General features: G+C 53.0%; 5 protein-coding genes across 5 annotated transcripts; 3 read left to right on the top strand and 2 right to left on the bottom strand.

Annotated features, from left to right (window-relative positions):
- Positions 1–304: 304 nt before the first annotated feature.
- Positions 305–3430, top strand: RhiXN_04972 (Serine/threonine-protein kinase; the record flags this gene model as incomplete). The annotated part of the gene is made up of 10 exons (XM_043324788.1): positions 305–428; positions 488–863; positions 1118–1267; positions 1365–1483; positions 1582–2244; positions 2299–2387; positions 2439–2682; positions 2743–3056; positions 3116–3174; positions 3226–3430. 10 exons carry the CDS (start codon positions 305–307, stop codon positions 3428–3430), a joined length of 2343 nt encoding a protein of 780 aa, XP_043177207.1.
- Positions 3431–3923: 493 nt separating this feature from the next.
- Positions 3924–6404, bottom strand: RhiXN_04971 (F-box protein; the record flags this gene model as incomplete). Its single annotated transcript, XM_043324787.1, has 8 exons — positions 3924–4041; positions 4948–5087; positions 5220–5348; positions 5455–5488; positions 5536–5539; positions 5590–5741; positions 5793–6201; positions 6251–6404. 8 exons carry the CDS (start codon positions 6402–6404, stop codon positions 3924–3926), a joined length of 1140 nt encoding a protein of 379 aa, XP_043177206.1.
- Positions 6405–6469: 65 nt separating this feature from the next.
- On the top strand, positions 6470–10807 carry RhiXN_04970 (ubiquitin carboxyl-terminal hydrolase; the record flags this gene model as incomplete). Its single annotated transcript, XM_043324786.1, has 14 exons — positions 6470–6660; positions 6716–6812; positions 6860–7294; positions 7354–7696; positions 7751–7852; positions 7901–8405; positions 8467–8541; positions 8615–8990; positions 9071–9417; positions 9705–10017; positions 10065–10198; positions 10253–10566; positions 10620–10702; positions 10757–10807. The coding sequence occupies 14 exons, from the start codon at positions 6470–6472 to the stop codon at positions 10805–10807; spliced, it is 3366 nt and encodes a 1121-aa protein (XP_043177205.1).
- Positions 10808–11439: 632 nt separating this feature from the next.
- On the bottom strand, positions 11440–13581 carry RhiXN_04969 (ATP synthase alpha/beta family; the record flags this gene model as incomplete). Its single annotated transcript, XM_043324785.1, has 10 exons — positions 11440–11613; positions 11666–11731; positions 11803–11881; positions 11941–12298; positions 12348–12983; positions 13034–13046; positions 13113–13141; positions 13195–13287; positions 13364–13421; positions 13510–13581. 10 exons carry the CDS (start codon positions 13579–13581, stop codon positions 11440–11442), a joined length of 1578 nt encoding a protein of 525 aa, XP_043177204.1.
- An 87-nt stretch (positions 13582–13668) lies between these two features.
- On the top strand, positions 13669–14304 carry RhiXN_04968 (ribosomal prokaryotic L21 protein; the record flags this gene model as incomplete). Its single annotated transcript, XM_043324784.1, has 3 exons — positions 13669–13754; positions 13813–13845; positions 13896–14304. 3 exons carry the CDS (start codon positions 13669–13671, stop codon positions 14302–14304), a joined length of 528 nt encoding a protein of 175 aa, XP_043177203.1.
- Between the last annotated feature and the right edge of the window lie 333 nt (positions 14305–14637).

Below are 14637 nucleotides of genomic sequence, written 5' to 3'. Positions count from 1 at the left end.
AGTCTATGGTCTGGGTTGGTCTCGTGGACATCGTGGTGATGAATCGAGCAAGGTGGGTCGTGGTTACGAGGGAAATGGTTGGCGAGGGGAATGGCTTGACGCCCAGCGATTGCGGAGTAACAGCGGAAGCAAATAAGGGTATGCTGGATTGGACCTTGATCAGAGGACAATCACAAGCGGCCAACCGAAGTCCTAAAGCATAAATTGAGAGAATCCACACGGTTCAAATCACCCTCTGGCATTTTGCTGAACCAGAGGCGACTGGGTCTGGGGACTCCTTTGCCCCTGCCTTTGTGCTCACACCATGGCTCCCACCGCCGAGCCACACGCCGATGTCATCGCCCACATTGCCTCGCTCCCCCCAGGAAATTTGGGCGAATATTCCATTATCAAGGATATTGGAGAAGGCACGTTCGGAAAGGTCAAACGTAAGTTGTCAGAAAAAACACATTTAATTTATTTTGCCGCCCAGCTCACTGCTGTTCAGTCGCGGTCCACACATTGACCCAGGCAAAGGTTGCTCTCAAGTTTATTTCCAAGGAGCGTATCAATGCTCTCAACATGAGGACTCGAGTCGGCCGCGAAGTATCCTACCTGCGGCTCCTCCGCCATCCCCATATCATCAAGCTGCAAGTCCCAGCCTATTTCACATCGTTCACACCCAATTCTGACCAACTTTACGTTTCTAGGTATGAGATCATCACAACACTCACGGACATTGTCATGGTCATAGAGTATGCCGAAGGAGAACTCTTCAATTATATCGTCGAAAACGGCCGTATGTCAGAGTCCACCGCCCGACGGTTTTTCCAGCAGATGATGTGTGCGATTGACTACTCGCATCGATTGAAGGTTGTGCACCGGTATGTGTCTTAATTAGGTATAACGTCAAACCTATCGTTCCATTTCTATTCACCTCTGGCGCGCATCTTCACATTTCGACCACCATTCCGCTCATTGCCCTTTGTTGATGAACGTTCTATCATATCATCACTCCAATATAGCTGTCGCCTCGCCTCGGGGATATGCATTTCAGCATATCCTCATGGCTCAACTTTAACCCCCCGCAAATGTTATCACTCACAGTTCACTTACTGATCATCCTCTGGCCTCATAGTGATCTTAAGCCTGAGAATGTTCTTCTTGATGGTCAAAATAACGTCAAGATCGCCGATTTTGGTTTATCGAATGTGATGACAGATGGTGATTTTTTGAAAACAAGCTGTGGTAGTCCCAACTATGCAGCTCCCGAGGTCATTGGCGGAAAGTGAGTACCCTTTTGCGCGTTTACGGGCTTGCACCCCTTAAAGATACCCCCGCAATCTGTCAACCACGCGTTCTCCAGTATCTGACTAGTGATCTAGATTGTATGCAGGGCCCGAGATCGATGTCTGGTCGTGTGGGGTTATCTTGTATGTCATGTTATGCGGTAGGCTCCCATTCGAGGACGAGCACGTACCGGCCCTGTTCCGAAAGATTACAGGTAAGGAGTACACTCTGTCAATCGCATAGCGTGTTCTGACTGATATCTACCCCACCATCTTCCGCTTCGAATATTCCGGGTCGATCACTCCTCCACAGAGGGCTTGTATCATCTACCAAACTACCTTTCTCGCGAGGCCCAAGATCTCATCCGGGGTATGCTGGCTGTCGATCCGGTCAAGCGGCTCACCGTGCCCGAAATCCTCGCTGTGCCATGGGTGGCTGTGAATATGCCATATTATCTGCAACCCAAGCGTCCAGTTACGCCTGGTATGGGTACGTTGCATCCTGCCTACCCGCACCATCCTGGTGTCATTGGGCGTGGTGCTAATGGCTCAACCAACGGAAGCACGTTCCCGTCCAACGGGACTACCCCGGCCGTGTCGAGTTCCGGTAGCGAGCATTCGTCAAGGAACGGGGGTGCAGTGACCCCCGCATCATCCATCGTCACCCCCGTATCGGAGCACCCGCAAGTGAACCCTCATATGCTCGGGACGCTTGCATCTTTGGTCAACGGGAACTCGAACGGAAACGGAAATGGTGTAATTGCGGGCAGCAGAAGCGACCAAGATACCCCTCTGGCTGGTTTGTCATCTTTGAGACACATCAAAGGCCTTGGGAAGATCAACGAGAGCATTGTCTCGGAGCTGGCCGAACGATGCCATGTTCAGGTGGAAGAGATCAAAATGGCATTACTGCGAGAAGAGGACAATGCGGTCAAGGTTGCGTATATGCTTGCAAAAGACAGTACCAGGACGGGATGTGAGGGCATTTTTCCTGTCTGTCTGGGCGTGCGAACTGATGACCAAATTTCAGTGTGTCTTGATGACGATGACGAGGGAGACTCTCCTCGGGGGCATCCATCCCAGGAAAGTGAAATCTTTTGGAGCCCAAACTACAAACCTGTAAGTCGCTTCTTATCTCGATTTATCATTGTTTATCCTCATGCCTCGTAGTCTCAAGCCCCCACTCCTGCAACCCCTGCAACCCCGGCAACTCCAGTCACCCCTCAGCCTATGAATGGCTCGCGTCCGCTGTCGCCACAACAAGCCGGGATGCGCCCGATCGCGGACTACGACTATGACGATGACGCAGACGAATTTGATACCGATGAAGAAGATTTCGATGAAGAAGAGTGGCAGAATCAGAACGCGAGCCACTTTACGGTGCTCGATACGAGTCTGCCACCAGGGCATGATGGTAAGCACCACCCCTTATTTTTCATCCAAGGTTCGCGAAACTAACCGCGGACAAACTTAGCACGCGCAGCAGCAGCAACAGCCAATGGTGCGCAGCCACAGCTCTCTTATCATCGCGAACGCGGACATCGTCATCGTACACATACAAGTGGGCAAAAGTCAAAGTCCCCTCGATGGCATTTTGGAATCCGATCGCGTTCGCCACCGATGGAGGTGATGCTCGAGATCTATCAAACGTTGAAGACGCTTGGTATGGAGTGGCGTGAGAAGCCTGGGTTAAGCATCATCGGTCGACCCGAGGATGAGGGATGTCCTGGTAAAGATGGCAAGGACATTTACTATGTGGAGACAAGATGCCGGATTCGGGATGTTGTGGTATGCACGCCTGATTTTGCATTACCTTTTTGCATTATCTCACTGGTTACTCGGTTTAGGTGCGAATGGATCTTCAATTGTATCAGGTAGATTCTTTGAATTACCTTGTCGACTTTCGGTACGTATTCAGTTGGCTCCGGTACGGAGCGCGCTAAATGTGTTGCAACAGAAATCTTGGATGCCATCACGCATCGACGGACCCCAATGCACCCTCCAAGTTTACCGACGCTTCCTGGCCCGGAAGCGATTCTAACTCTTCCGCTCCTCGCTCACCGACCCTGACCGAAGGCGCAGTCCTGCGTGCAGACGTCTGCAGCCCGTTCCTCTTCCTCGAATGCGCATGCCGACTCATTGTCGAGCTCGCAGCGGGCTAACCATCTTCTCTCTTTCTCTCTTACCTAGACATGCACACAAAAAGAGCAAGGTGTAAGAGTAATCCGAATCTCATCTCCCGGATCACACAGTCCGTCCGATTTCATTTTGCTTTCTTGTATCATAGAATAGTCCGCTGTCTCTTGTCTCTCATCCTATCCCACACCGCTTTGTTTTTCACCTCCTTGCTATCTCAACCCAACTGCATATGTGTTTTTTTTCTTTTGTTGTAAGCCAATAGTTTTCTTACTCTCTTTCCTTTTTTTCCTGGAGGCGAGGCAAATGCGCCTGTTATTTAATGCAACACGGTTGATATCCAAGGTACTCTATTTATTATATAACCTTGTAACCGCCGGTATAAAATCATTACCGAGATCATCCCCGCACTAAAACTCATCCCTTGCACGTACGTACGCACGGTACCGGCCTCGAGGTGCATGCATACACACTCCGACCCGAGAAAAGAACAAGAAGCCAAAAAAAAAAGGACGATGATCATGCCCAACTACGGACCTTGGAGAACCAGAACGGGCGTTCGTTCCGGATTGGCAACGTCGAGGGTGTCCCTTCTGAATTGACGGACATGTAAGAGTCGAGCGTGAGCCGGTTCCATCTGGATGTGAGGGGGGGAGGTCCGGGTTAGTTCGATCCGAAAATTGCGGGGGGGGGGGTGAGCCAAAAACGAAACTTCGGGGCAAAATAGATATAAAATGGAGGAATGAATAAGTCGGTTCCGACCAAATGGAGGAGAACCCAGAAAACCCCGATCATTTGCCGTTCGAGGTACAGCTTGGGGATGAGGGATGGGGAGAACGGAAACCACACGCGTGTAATACACGTTTTTCGGATTCGATCCGTCAGGTTTAGGGTGAACCTCCCCACCAAGATATGCGACGCATTCTAGAGGGGGAGGGGGAACGAGACGAGACGTGTGCTGGGGAACAGAGCCAAAACGCGGTCATTTCTCCACGCGGGGGCGCATGCACACACCCATGTCTCCATCGCTGCCAATTTACCTGGATCTGCTCCTCCTCCACCCTCCCTTCCATCCTCAAGTCCTCAAGTCTAGCCCCGTCGCGTAACACGGGGATCAAAGTGTCCGTCTGGCCCGTTAAATTAAGCCTGCAGGCTAAAAGCCTAAATTGATTATGTGCAGTCTTTTTAGGCCAATGTAAACTCCGTAGCGCAAGCGGCGGGAGCGAAAAAAAAAAAAAGCGAGTGCGTTTGACGTCATTTTATGGGTTTCTGGGACGAAGGCTCGGGTCCGAGAGGGTACGAGGTTCGGTACCCAAAAAGTAGAGAAGGGGAACAAGTGCCCGCGATCGGTCGAGGAGAAACCAGAGGGAGGGATATGAGTGCACAGAAAAAAAACGCCCCAGAAACGCCCCAGATCTGAACCCGAAATATGGGCTACTATCCCAAGGTCTTGTCCAACCAGAACACATCTTGGCAGGCGCCAAAAATAAAATAATAAAAAAGAAGTAACCAAATTGAGTCGAAATGAGAGGAAAATACACACCTTCCTAGTGGTTTACTACCCAAGGTCAGCTCCATCCTAAACGAGTGCTCAAACTTGCCGGCCGGGTCTGTCAAGTTGGAAATCGAGACGTGGTGCTTGTCGTTGGAAGTCCGAAGGGTCCATGTACCGATGAAAAAGCCCTGGGACATAGAGTTAGCAAAGAGACAAGCAAATAAAACAAAGCGGGCATTCATCGAGAGCGAAATGAAAGGGGGGGGGTCAAGATCAAAATGAAGAGTGCAGGAATAAACAAAGTACCGGGTCCAACGCACCTTGGTTACCAAGTCGGGTGTAATGATGTGCACGGCCTCGCGTGGTTCGAGGTTTTGGTCCAGGAGGGAGAGGACGCGGCCGTCTGGGAGGAAACGGAGGTAGCGGTGGTAGGTGACTAGATGGTCGACCTGTCCAACGCATCGGTGTAAGTGAACGGGTGAATATGTGGCGGTCAGATGAATCGGGAAATGGATCGGAGTAAGGATCGGTTGGGTGGATAAATCGGGGACGTACGTTTGCCCATAGGTTTTCGCTCTGGCCTCGTCGACTGGAGGTTTGTTAGCAAGTGGGTGTAAGGGGAAACACGGTACGTACACATCTAGGCGTTGTATTAGAAACAGCACAAGCCACAGTATTGGGGGTACTCACAGTGGCAAACAGCAATGTATACGCCATCCATACGCAATCTGGGAACTTCGATGTATAGCCTCCGCATATCATAGTCAAAGCGGGTTATATAGTCGGAAAGAGGAACATTGTCCGGAATTTGTGGAGGGAGATAGGTGGAAATGACAAAGTCCCTTTTGAAAGAAAGTTGAATAAGCGGCATGAGCGGGATGGGATGTACTCACCTCCACAAATCGGGGTCGACAGTCAAGACGCGTGCACGACGACATACCAAAGCAAACCTCTCGATGGAAGTGATATCGAGCAGCTTGAGTGTATGCAGCAGTAGTTCGTCGGGTACACGGGCAATGGGAACTGGCTGGCGTTCGTCCTCGGGCAGAAAGGCGAGGTCGTTGGCGGGTGGAAAGGCAGATATGAGGGTGCGGATAGAGTGTGTAGATGTAGCAGCGACGTGTATTGGCTCTGGCTTTGGCTCGGTACTAGTACTCGGCTTGACAGGAGCGAGAGTGAGGGATTCGAAAGCCTGGGTCGTGCTACGGTAGTGATAAGCACGGTCTACGTTGGGATCGAGGCGGAATGCGCGTCGATATAGGCTCAATGCTTCGTCTAGCTCTCCACGCTGTTCTCGCTCGACTGCAGTTATATGAGAATGGATATATAGTAGATGACATATGGCACACACCTGCCTCTGCGTAAATGTCAATAGGGGACTGGCGTGTGCGTGGGCGTGGGGGAGAAGAGGCAGGAGAGGACGACGATGGTTCGGCACCAGCCCTCTCTCTGATCTCCTGTCTCCACTCTTCCCGAAAGCGCTCGAGCTCGTCGTTGGCAGCCATAAGTGCGAGTGGATGACATCAGCAAGAGGGAATTGGATATTTGACCCCATTTGATCCCGACGACGATGGCGAAAGCGGTTCCGGTGCACGTCAAGGACATTCGCGAACAGGCCAAGTCTGCCTCTCTCCGTGCCGTCGCTGGCTTTGCCCCGTTGAATATACTCAACTCGGCTCATTCCATTGCCGATGCCGGTCTTGCACTCGAGCACGATGGCGATCTGCGAGGCGCCCTCTACAAGTATTCCCAGGCTGCCATGTGGGTCTTGCTGCCATATATTATCCGCAATTCCCGTTGATTATGATTGCCACAGATTACTCGAGTATGTTATGGGATCCGCAGAGTACAAGCACGAGTCTCCTAAATCCCAACGGGGAGTCCTCTATCATCAAACTACCAAACTGAGCGAGGTCTGTCCAAATGATCCATGTCCGTGCTGTACTCATATAGTCTCCAGTTTGTTATTGGTGATATACTCCCCCGCGCAAAGAAGATTGAAGACCGTCTGCGCGAGATTGAGCGCACCCAGCCACCGTCGCCCGCAGCTGCTGAGCCCGACTCGAGACCCATCGGTTCGCTTCGTGAGCGTATGCGCATGCTCGAACAGGCTGGCATGGACGTCGGCAACCAGCCACAGCGGCCCCAGAAACCGCCGAAACCTACCATCGAGCCCGCGTCCAAACCTCTCGTTAGCCCAGATCCATCTCCGAGACCAAACGATATGACCAAGCCCAGTTCCCCACTTCTTCCACTCGAATCTGCCTCTCCACCAGCCTCGCGCGGAACGAGTTCTATCCAGCATGAACTCGAGTTTCTTAACAATATTACCGCAAACGGAGGTCCTCCATCTTTGAATGGAGCAGCTCCTGCCCAGATCCCCACCCTTCCTTCTGTACCCCAGCCGCCTAGTTCGGGAGCAACGTCTATTCATGGTATGTTCGGAATTACTAGCAGCGTATCACCCCCGACCGGATCGTCCACGACGACAATGACGATCCCGCCTCTCCCCCCACTCCAAACCTCCCCATCCCCTATTTCCCGCACCCGCAGTCCCGCAGCATGTCCCTGAACATCCCCTCGCCTACGACCAACAACCACGGCAGCCCGAACCCGAGCCCAAGTGACACCCGACCTCCCCGCCTGTTCCGCCAAGGCTTACCCCGACCAATACGGGCGGAACCTCTCCCGCCCTCGCCCCGCTTTCGCGCTCCATTACGGGCGATCGAGAATGGTCGGGCTCGATCAACGGGGACAGAGATAGGGCAGGCTCGATTACGGGCGACAGACCGCGCACGTTGACGGCTGGTACAAGCACTCCACCGTTATCCAAGAGTGCACTATGGAACAGCCCCCAGCACACCGGGACGAACGGTACCGGATCGGGCGGACGGAATTTACCCCTCTCTCCGCTCGCGACAGGCGGCTCAACCGCAACGGGCGGTTCACCCATGTCCCCGCTCGCCATGTCTCCTCGCGTGACGGGTGACTCTGGGTCTAGGTCTCGGCCTGTCCGAGATTGACGAACAACAACGGCCGCCTAAACAGCGAAGCGCGACCACCGAGGAGTTCGAGGCCGCTTTCCCCTCGATCGACGATATCGAGGCTAATTTCCCGTCCTTGGATGCGTTGGAGAACGATGCGGAGATGCGGCTTTTAAAGTTAGGCGTGCCTGGAGCGCCCCCCGGCCGAACGGCGTCTCCATCCGGCGGAATGGGCGGGATGGGCCCCGCACCTTCCCTTGGATTCGAATTCGGCCAACAACAGAATCAACAAATCCTATCCCGAGACCGTTCCCCAATGCGATACCCGACCTCGAGGGCACACCTCGTCCAGCGTCCACGCCCGCCAACGGTGCGCGCCGGGGATCACCTTTGGGAGCGCCAAGCCCCAGTCTCCACACGCTCCATCTACGTCGGCGTCCGCATCCGCATCCACCCCGACCGAACCCAAATCAGACAAGCTGCCCAAGCCGGATTTGCCCATCACAAACACGATCACGGCCAGTACGCTCAAGGGGTACCTGGCTACCGCGTTGCAGATTCTAGTACTGGATGTACGCCCGAGGGATGAATACGAGTCGCGGAGGCTCCCGGTCGATAATGTCGTTTGCATCGAGCCGATTGTGTTGGGCCGGAAAGGGTGGGTGGTGTTTGGATACTCAGTATTTTGAGAAAAAAGGGTGGAGGGAGCTAAAACAACCGTGAGGATACAGGATGTCGGCCAAGGAGCTCCAAGAAGCGCTCGTCCTTTCGTCCAAGACCGAACGCACGCTCTTTGAACGACGAAACACATTCGACTTGGTCGTCCTTGCCGACGCGTCGTCGACCGAATTCGCAGACCCGTCGACCCCGCTCAATCTCTTGTTCCGGATCATCTACGAGACTGAGTTTTTGAAACCCCTGAGGAGGCCCCCGGTCTTTCTGCATGGCGGGATCAAGGCGTGGGGCGACCAAGTGGGCGAGTTCAAGGGCGAAGACGTGGTCGTTGCGACGAACGCAGATGCGGGGAAGAGATTGGCTCGGAAACCCGCCGTGTCGGGTCGTCCCGCATCGGGATCGGTATCGCATACGAGGATGCCTCAGGACGTAGTAAGTCCAGCCTCGGCTACCCCCCGCCCCTCCCCCTCCTTCCTTCCTGCGCCTCAATTCTAACTGTACTCGATCCACAGGGTCTGGCCGGTTCGTCATTTGGTACATCAGTCCGCACGCCCATCACATACCCCGAGCGAGCCGTCTCACCACCCACATCAAGCGGCACACCCGCCCACTCCCAGCGTCCGCTCGAAGACATGATGTCCCCTCCTCCCCCCGCCAACGCCGGATACTTTGAACACCCGCACCACCACCATGCGTATTCCGGCTCGGTCGCGCTGAGCACCACCCGCCCCGTCTCGATCGACTACCCGAACCTCATACGCCCTCCCCGGTCGCGGCCACCCCCGCGATGGAGCGCGCCGACTCCCGGCCGCGCATCCCGCAGCCGCCCAAGCCGCCGTCGATCCAGCCGGACTACTCGGTCGTCTACTGGCGGGACGAGCAACTCGGGATGTCGGGGCTTCGGAACATGGGGAATACGTGCTATATGAACTCGGTGCTGCAGTGTTTGAGCGGGACCGTGCCGTTTACGCGGTTCTTTACCGATCGGCGCTGGCATCATGAGGTGAACATGATGAATCCGTTGGGTACCCGAGGTGAACTTGCGAATGCGTTTTATTCGCTTTTGAGGGATATGTGGCAGGGTGATTTACCGTATTTGACGCCTGTGCCGTTTAGGGTGGGTCTCACAAGACTTTGTTTTTATAGTGTTATTGACGATAGGGGCCCGGGTAGAAATCGATATGCGCGCACGCTCGACAGTTTGCCGGGTCGGAGCAACACGACGCCCAAGAATTTTGCTTTTCCTATTGGACGGATACACGAAGACCTGAATCGAATCATCGTCAAACCGCAGTTCGAGGAGCTCACGCCCGAGCGAGAGGCTGAGCTCGAGGGAATGCCAAAGCAGCTCGCGGGTGCGCACGAATGGGCGAGGTACAAGCGTCGAAACGATAGTATCGTCGTGGACTATTTCCAAGGCCAGTTTTGCAACCAGATGCAGTGTTTGACGTGTGGGCAGGTGAGTCGGGATCGATTTGGGTGGGTTTGTGTCTAATGTTTTATCAGACGAGTACGACGTACAATGCATTTTTGAACTTGTCGGTTCCGATCCCCGCGAACAAGGGCGTTACCAAAGTGTCCTTGGACGAGTGTATCAAGGCACTGGTCGGGCGGGAAGTCATGGACAACGCAGACGCATGGTACCGTTTCCCTCCTTTTATATCTAGCTCTTGCTAATACCTCTTTTACACCAGGCACTGCCCACGCTGCAAAACCGCCCGCCGGGCCGCAAAGCAACTTACGTTCTCGCGCATGCCCCCGGTATTAATTATCCACCTCAAACGATTCTCGTTCAAAGGTCCATTCACCGATAAACTTGAAACGCTCGTCGATTTCCCGCTCAAAGACTTGGACTTGACGAATTATATGCCTCCGCCGTTGACGCCCAATATGGACAAGGACGGATTGGAGCGGTTCTCACCGCAGGACCCGAGGGCGCAAATTCCGCCGTACAAGTATGAGCTGTATGGCGTCGCGAATCATTTTGGCAGTTTGAGCAGTGGGCATTGTGAGTTTCCATGCCTCACTTTTTGTAGGAAGCGAGGCTGATTATGAGTTTAGATACCGCGTTTGTCAAGTCTCGCGGAAAATGGATGTATTGCGACGATAGTAGGATTACACCCGCTGAGCCCAAAGAAGTAGTCGTAAGTTCTTGTCCCCCATAGCCGTTCTCTCCCATTCTTATTGGCTCTCCACAGGGTAAACCAGCATATATTCTATTCTACAAACGAGTCCCTCCCGGATCATAACTGAATGCTATCCAACCCGTATTTCTCCCGTTAACAGTCTTGACATTATACCTTGTCGTTTACGCATGTACTTTACATCTTCACTCTGTTGTTTAGTTAGATAGTTTGGATCATAATCTGGAAACGATTGCATATTGCGTCCGGATGCTTATTGTAGGATTTCCGAGTGTGAGGTCCGGTTGCCCATATAATAATGCGAAGTAATTCCGGAGAACGCAAGGTCAAAAACGATATACCCAGCTGGTCTAGATAACTATATGCGCTACCTAACAAGAGCAGATCCAAGCTACCCATCCTCAAGCAATTCTATCAACTCCTTCAAACTGTACACCAAGCATGGGTAAATTGCGGTGATATGCATCTACCTAGCACAAACCCGGTACCCAGAGACGTTCCCACGCAGTGTATAACGCAAGCTCAAGCTCCCGGGTCAAACAGGATCTAAAGAATGATTTGAAATCTATGCATAGTTCATTTCAAGGAACCAGCGAAAGATGCTTTTTGAGTAACAAAAAAGGGCAGCAATACACACATAGAGTCGGCTGGTTTCATGAAATTACAAACTATAGAATTGCCCGCCCAATTTATTTTCCACCAGCCTTTATCTACGTTCGAATCGCCAAGTGGTTTATTTATGCGGTGAAGGCAGCGACGTGCTCCTCAACGACACGCTTGATTTCCTTCTCGGTCTCAGCAGTGACGGTACCCTTGGAGATCTCAGCAAGGAGAGCCTTTTGGGAGCTGGCGAGGTGTTGACGGAACTCTCCTTCCCAGCGGACGATCTGCTCAACGGGGATGGAGTCGAGCTGGAAAGTGTAGGTTAGGACCAGACTCATCCAGACGGATAATTGTACGTACGAGACCGTTGACACCGGCGTAGATGATAGGGACCTGGACCTCGGTGGGAAGAGGCTGGTACTGACCCTGCTTCAAGAGCTCGGTGAGGCGGGCACCACGAGAGAGCAAGAATCGGGTCGAAGCATCGAGATCGGAACCGAACTGAGCGAAGCAGCGACTTCACGATACTGGGCGAGGTAGAGCTTGAGCGAACCAGCGAACTTCTTCATGATCTTGCTGGAAATCAAATTATACGTCAGTTTTGAACCCTGAGCTGGTTGCAGGGGAAAACTTACGTCTGGGCAGCGGAACCGACACGAGACACGGAGAGACCGACGTTGATAGCGGGACGGACACCACGGAAGAAGAGCTCAGCCTCCAAGAAGATCTGACCATCGGTAATGGAAATGACATTGGTGGGAATGTATGCAGACACATCACCACCCTGGGTCTCAATGATGGGGAGAGCAGTGAGGGATCCTCCACCAAACTTGTCGCTCATCTTAGCAGCACGCTCGAGGAGACGAGAGTGCAGGTAGAAGACATCACCGGGGTAGGCCTCACGACCGGGGGGACGACGAAGCAAGAGGGACATTTGACGGTAAGCGACGGCCTGCTTGGAAAGATCGTCGTAGATGATCAAGGCGTGCTTGCCTGTGACGCTGTCAGTATGCGCATAAACCCACTATTTTTTTAACCGTACCGTTGTCACGGAACCACTCGCCCATAGCGCAGCCAGAGAAAGGAGCGAGGTACTGGAGAGGAGCGGCCTCAGAGGCGGTGGCAGCAACAATGATGGTGTACTTCATCGCATCGTTCTCCTCAAGGGTCTGGACGAGCTGAGCGACAGTCGAACGTTTCTGGCCAACGGCAACGTAGACACAGTAGAGCTTCTTGTCCTCCTCCTGACCGTCGTTCCAGCGCTTTTGGTTAAGGATAGTGTCGATCGCAACGGCAGTCTTTCCGGTTTGACGATCGCCGATAATCAGCTCACGCTGACCACGTCCGATGGGAACCATGGCGTCGATGGGCTTGAGACCAGTCTGCATGGGTTGGTTGACGGAGCGACGGGGCAAGATACCGGGGGCCTTGAGGGAGGCACGGCGGCGCTCAGCAGCCTCAATCGGGCCCTTGCCGTCAATGGGGTTACCGAGCGCATCAACGACACGACCAAGGAGCTTAGGGCCGACGGGGACATCGACGATCTGGCCGGTACGCTTGACAGTGTCGCCTTCCTTGATAAGACGATCGTTACCGAAAATGGAAACACCGACGTTGTCGGCTTCCAAGTTCAGACACATGCCGCGAACACCAGACGAGAATTCCACCATCTCCTCGGCTGTACTACCGTGAGTAAAAACTTTGTTGAGTTGTGTGCTTCTCGCTCACCTTGGACGTTCCTCTACACATTCCCGGGAGTAATTCGTTAGTGCAAATCCATCAGAGATCGACAAAATTAATGCCCTACCAAACCGTAGACACGGGCAATACCGTCACCTGCAAAGGTATTAGGGGACACGTTGAGGCGCATAGACCCAGCGCAGACGCACCAATAGTCAAAACACGACCAGTCTCTTGGACATCGCCGCCAAAGGAAGAGCCTGCAATGCGCGACTCAAGGATAGAGCTAACCTCGGAAGCAGCTGCAAGATTAGATCGCGATTTGGACAAATGCGTGAGCTCCCAGGTGTATATATGCACATTGAAGTAGTAGCTCACCAGCCTTGGGGGTGGCATAGCTGCGGGTGAACGCCGGTGCGACCAACTGCTCGCGGAGCTAGAGGGCAAATGCGTACCAAAATTGTTAGAAAATTGTGTGGACTAGGAAAGTGCAAATTGCAAAGATAAATGGAATATAGACTGACCAGAGGGCGAGCGTTACGCGAGGCAATCGCGGCCGCGCGCTTCGCAGAGTTTCGGAGGGCAATCGAGTGCATCGCTGCAGAGTTTGTTGGGAAAGCGGGCTGCAAGAGTCGGTGGGAAACACTTGGAGTGCGGCCCGGATGCAAATGCACGGACCAGTCATGGGAGTCCGGATACATCCGCACGAAACTTTCCGTGTTTTTCCGACCCTCCGGTCGGCTGTCCCTTTGCGCAATGCTGTCGAGGAGTAAGTATGCATGTATCCGCATTTGACTCTTCTGTACTAAATAATATCTGTTGTGAAGATGCTCTGAGCTGGCTACGTGCAGGGGGTGGCTGTGAGTTTCCTCCTTTCCTTTTCTTGCGTTACGTTTCGGTCTTACCCCAGTCAAGTTGGCAGCCGGTTATTTTCCGTCGCAAACTCGCCTGCACCTGCAGCTGCCGACTTGCCAAGTGCACTCAGCTTGATTCAATCCCAACCATCGCATTATGCTGTCGCTACCGTCGCTGGTCGCAAATACCTACTCGCTCCTCGTGATATCTTGACTGTCCCTCGTTTGCGCGACGTCCGTCCCGGCGACTCCCTATCACTCGACGCTGTGCATGAATTCGGTTCGAGAGAATATGCAGTCCGAGGAACAATCCCCGTCCGTGTAACCGCCACGGTTTTGGAGCATACAAAAGGACCCATGCTCGAAATCTTCAAGAAGAAACGAAGAAAGGGTTATGAAAAGACCATCAAGCATAAGCAAACCTACACTCGTCTGCGCATCGGAAACATCGAGGTCACACTATAGCTTTGTTGTTCTATCGCTGTTTATTATATATTGAACCTCTACATGTATCCTGATCATCGCTTGCTTTGATGTTCGAGCCATTATAACCTAATTTTGACGTACATCAGTCCGACCAACTGAACGAGCCCCATCCCCGAATTCGACGAATTCCAATATTCACATGAATTTGTAATGTTTAGTACAACACCAGGAAATCTCTTCTCGTCTTTAGTATATATGCAATACAGGACTGATGAGGGGTTTGGGATGCCAAAATGGGGCTCAAGAGACGCGATGGATGGTACGGGCGTGGAGGCAAGGAGATAAACGACAGGTAGGGAGGGAAATGGAGGA

The sequence above is a fragment of the Rhizoctonia solani genome, chromosome 2 (assembly GCF_016906535.1).
Source record: "Rhizoctonia solani chromosome 2, complete sequence".
Classification (NCBI taxonomy): domain Eukaryota; kingdom Fungi; phylum Basidiomycota; class Agaricomycetes; order Cantharellales; family Ceratobasidiaceae; genus Rhizoctonia; species Rhizoctonia solani.
This window is presented reverse-complemented; position numbering and strand designations above follow the sequence as displayed.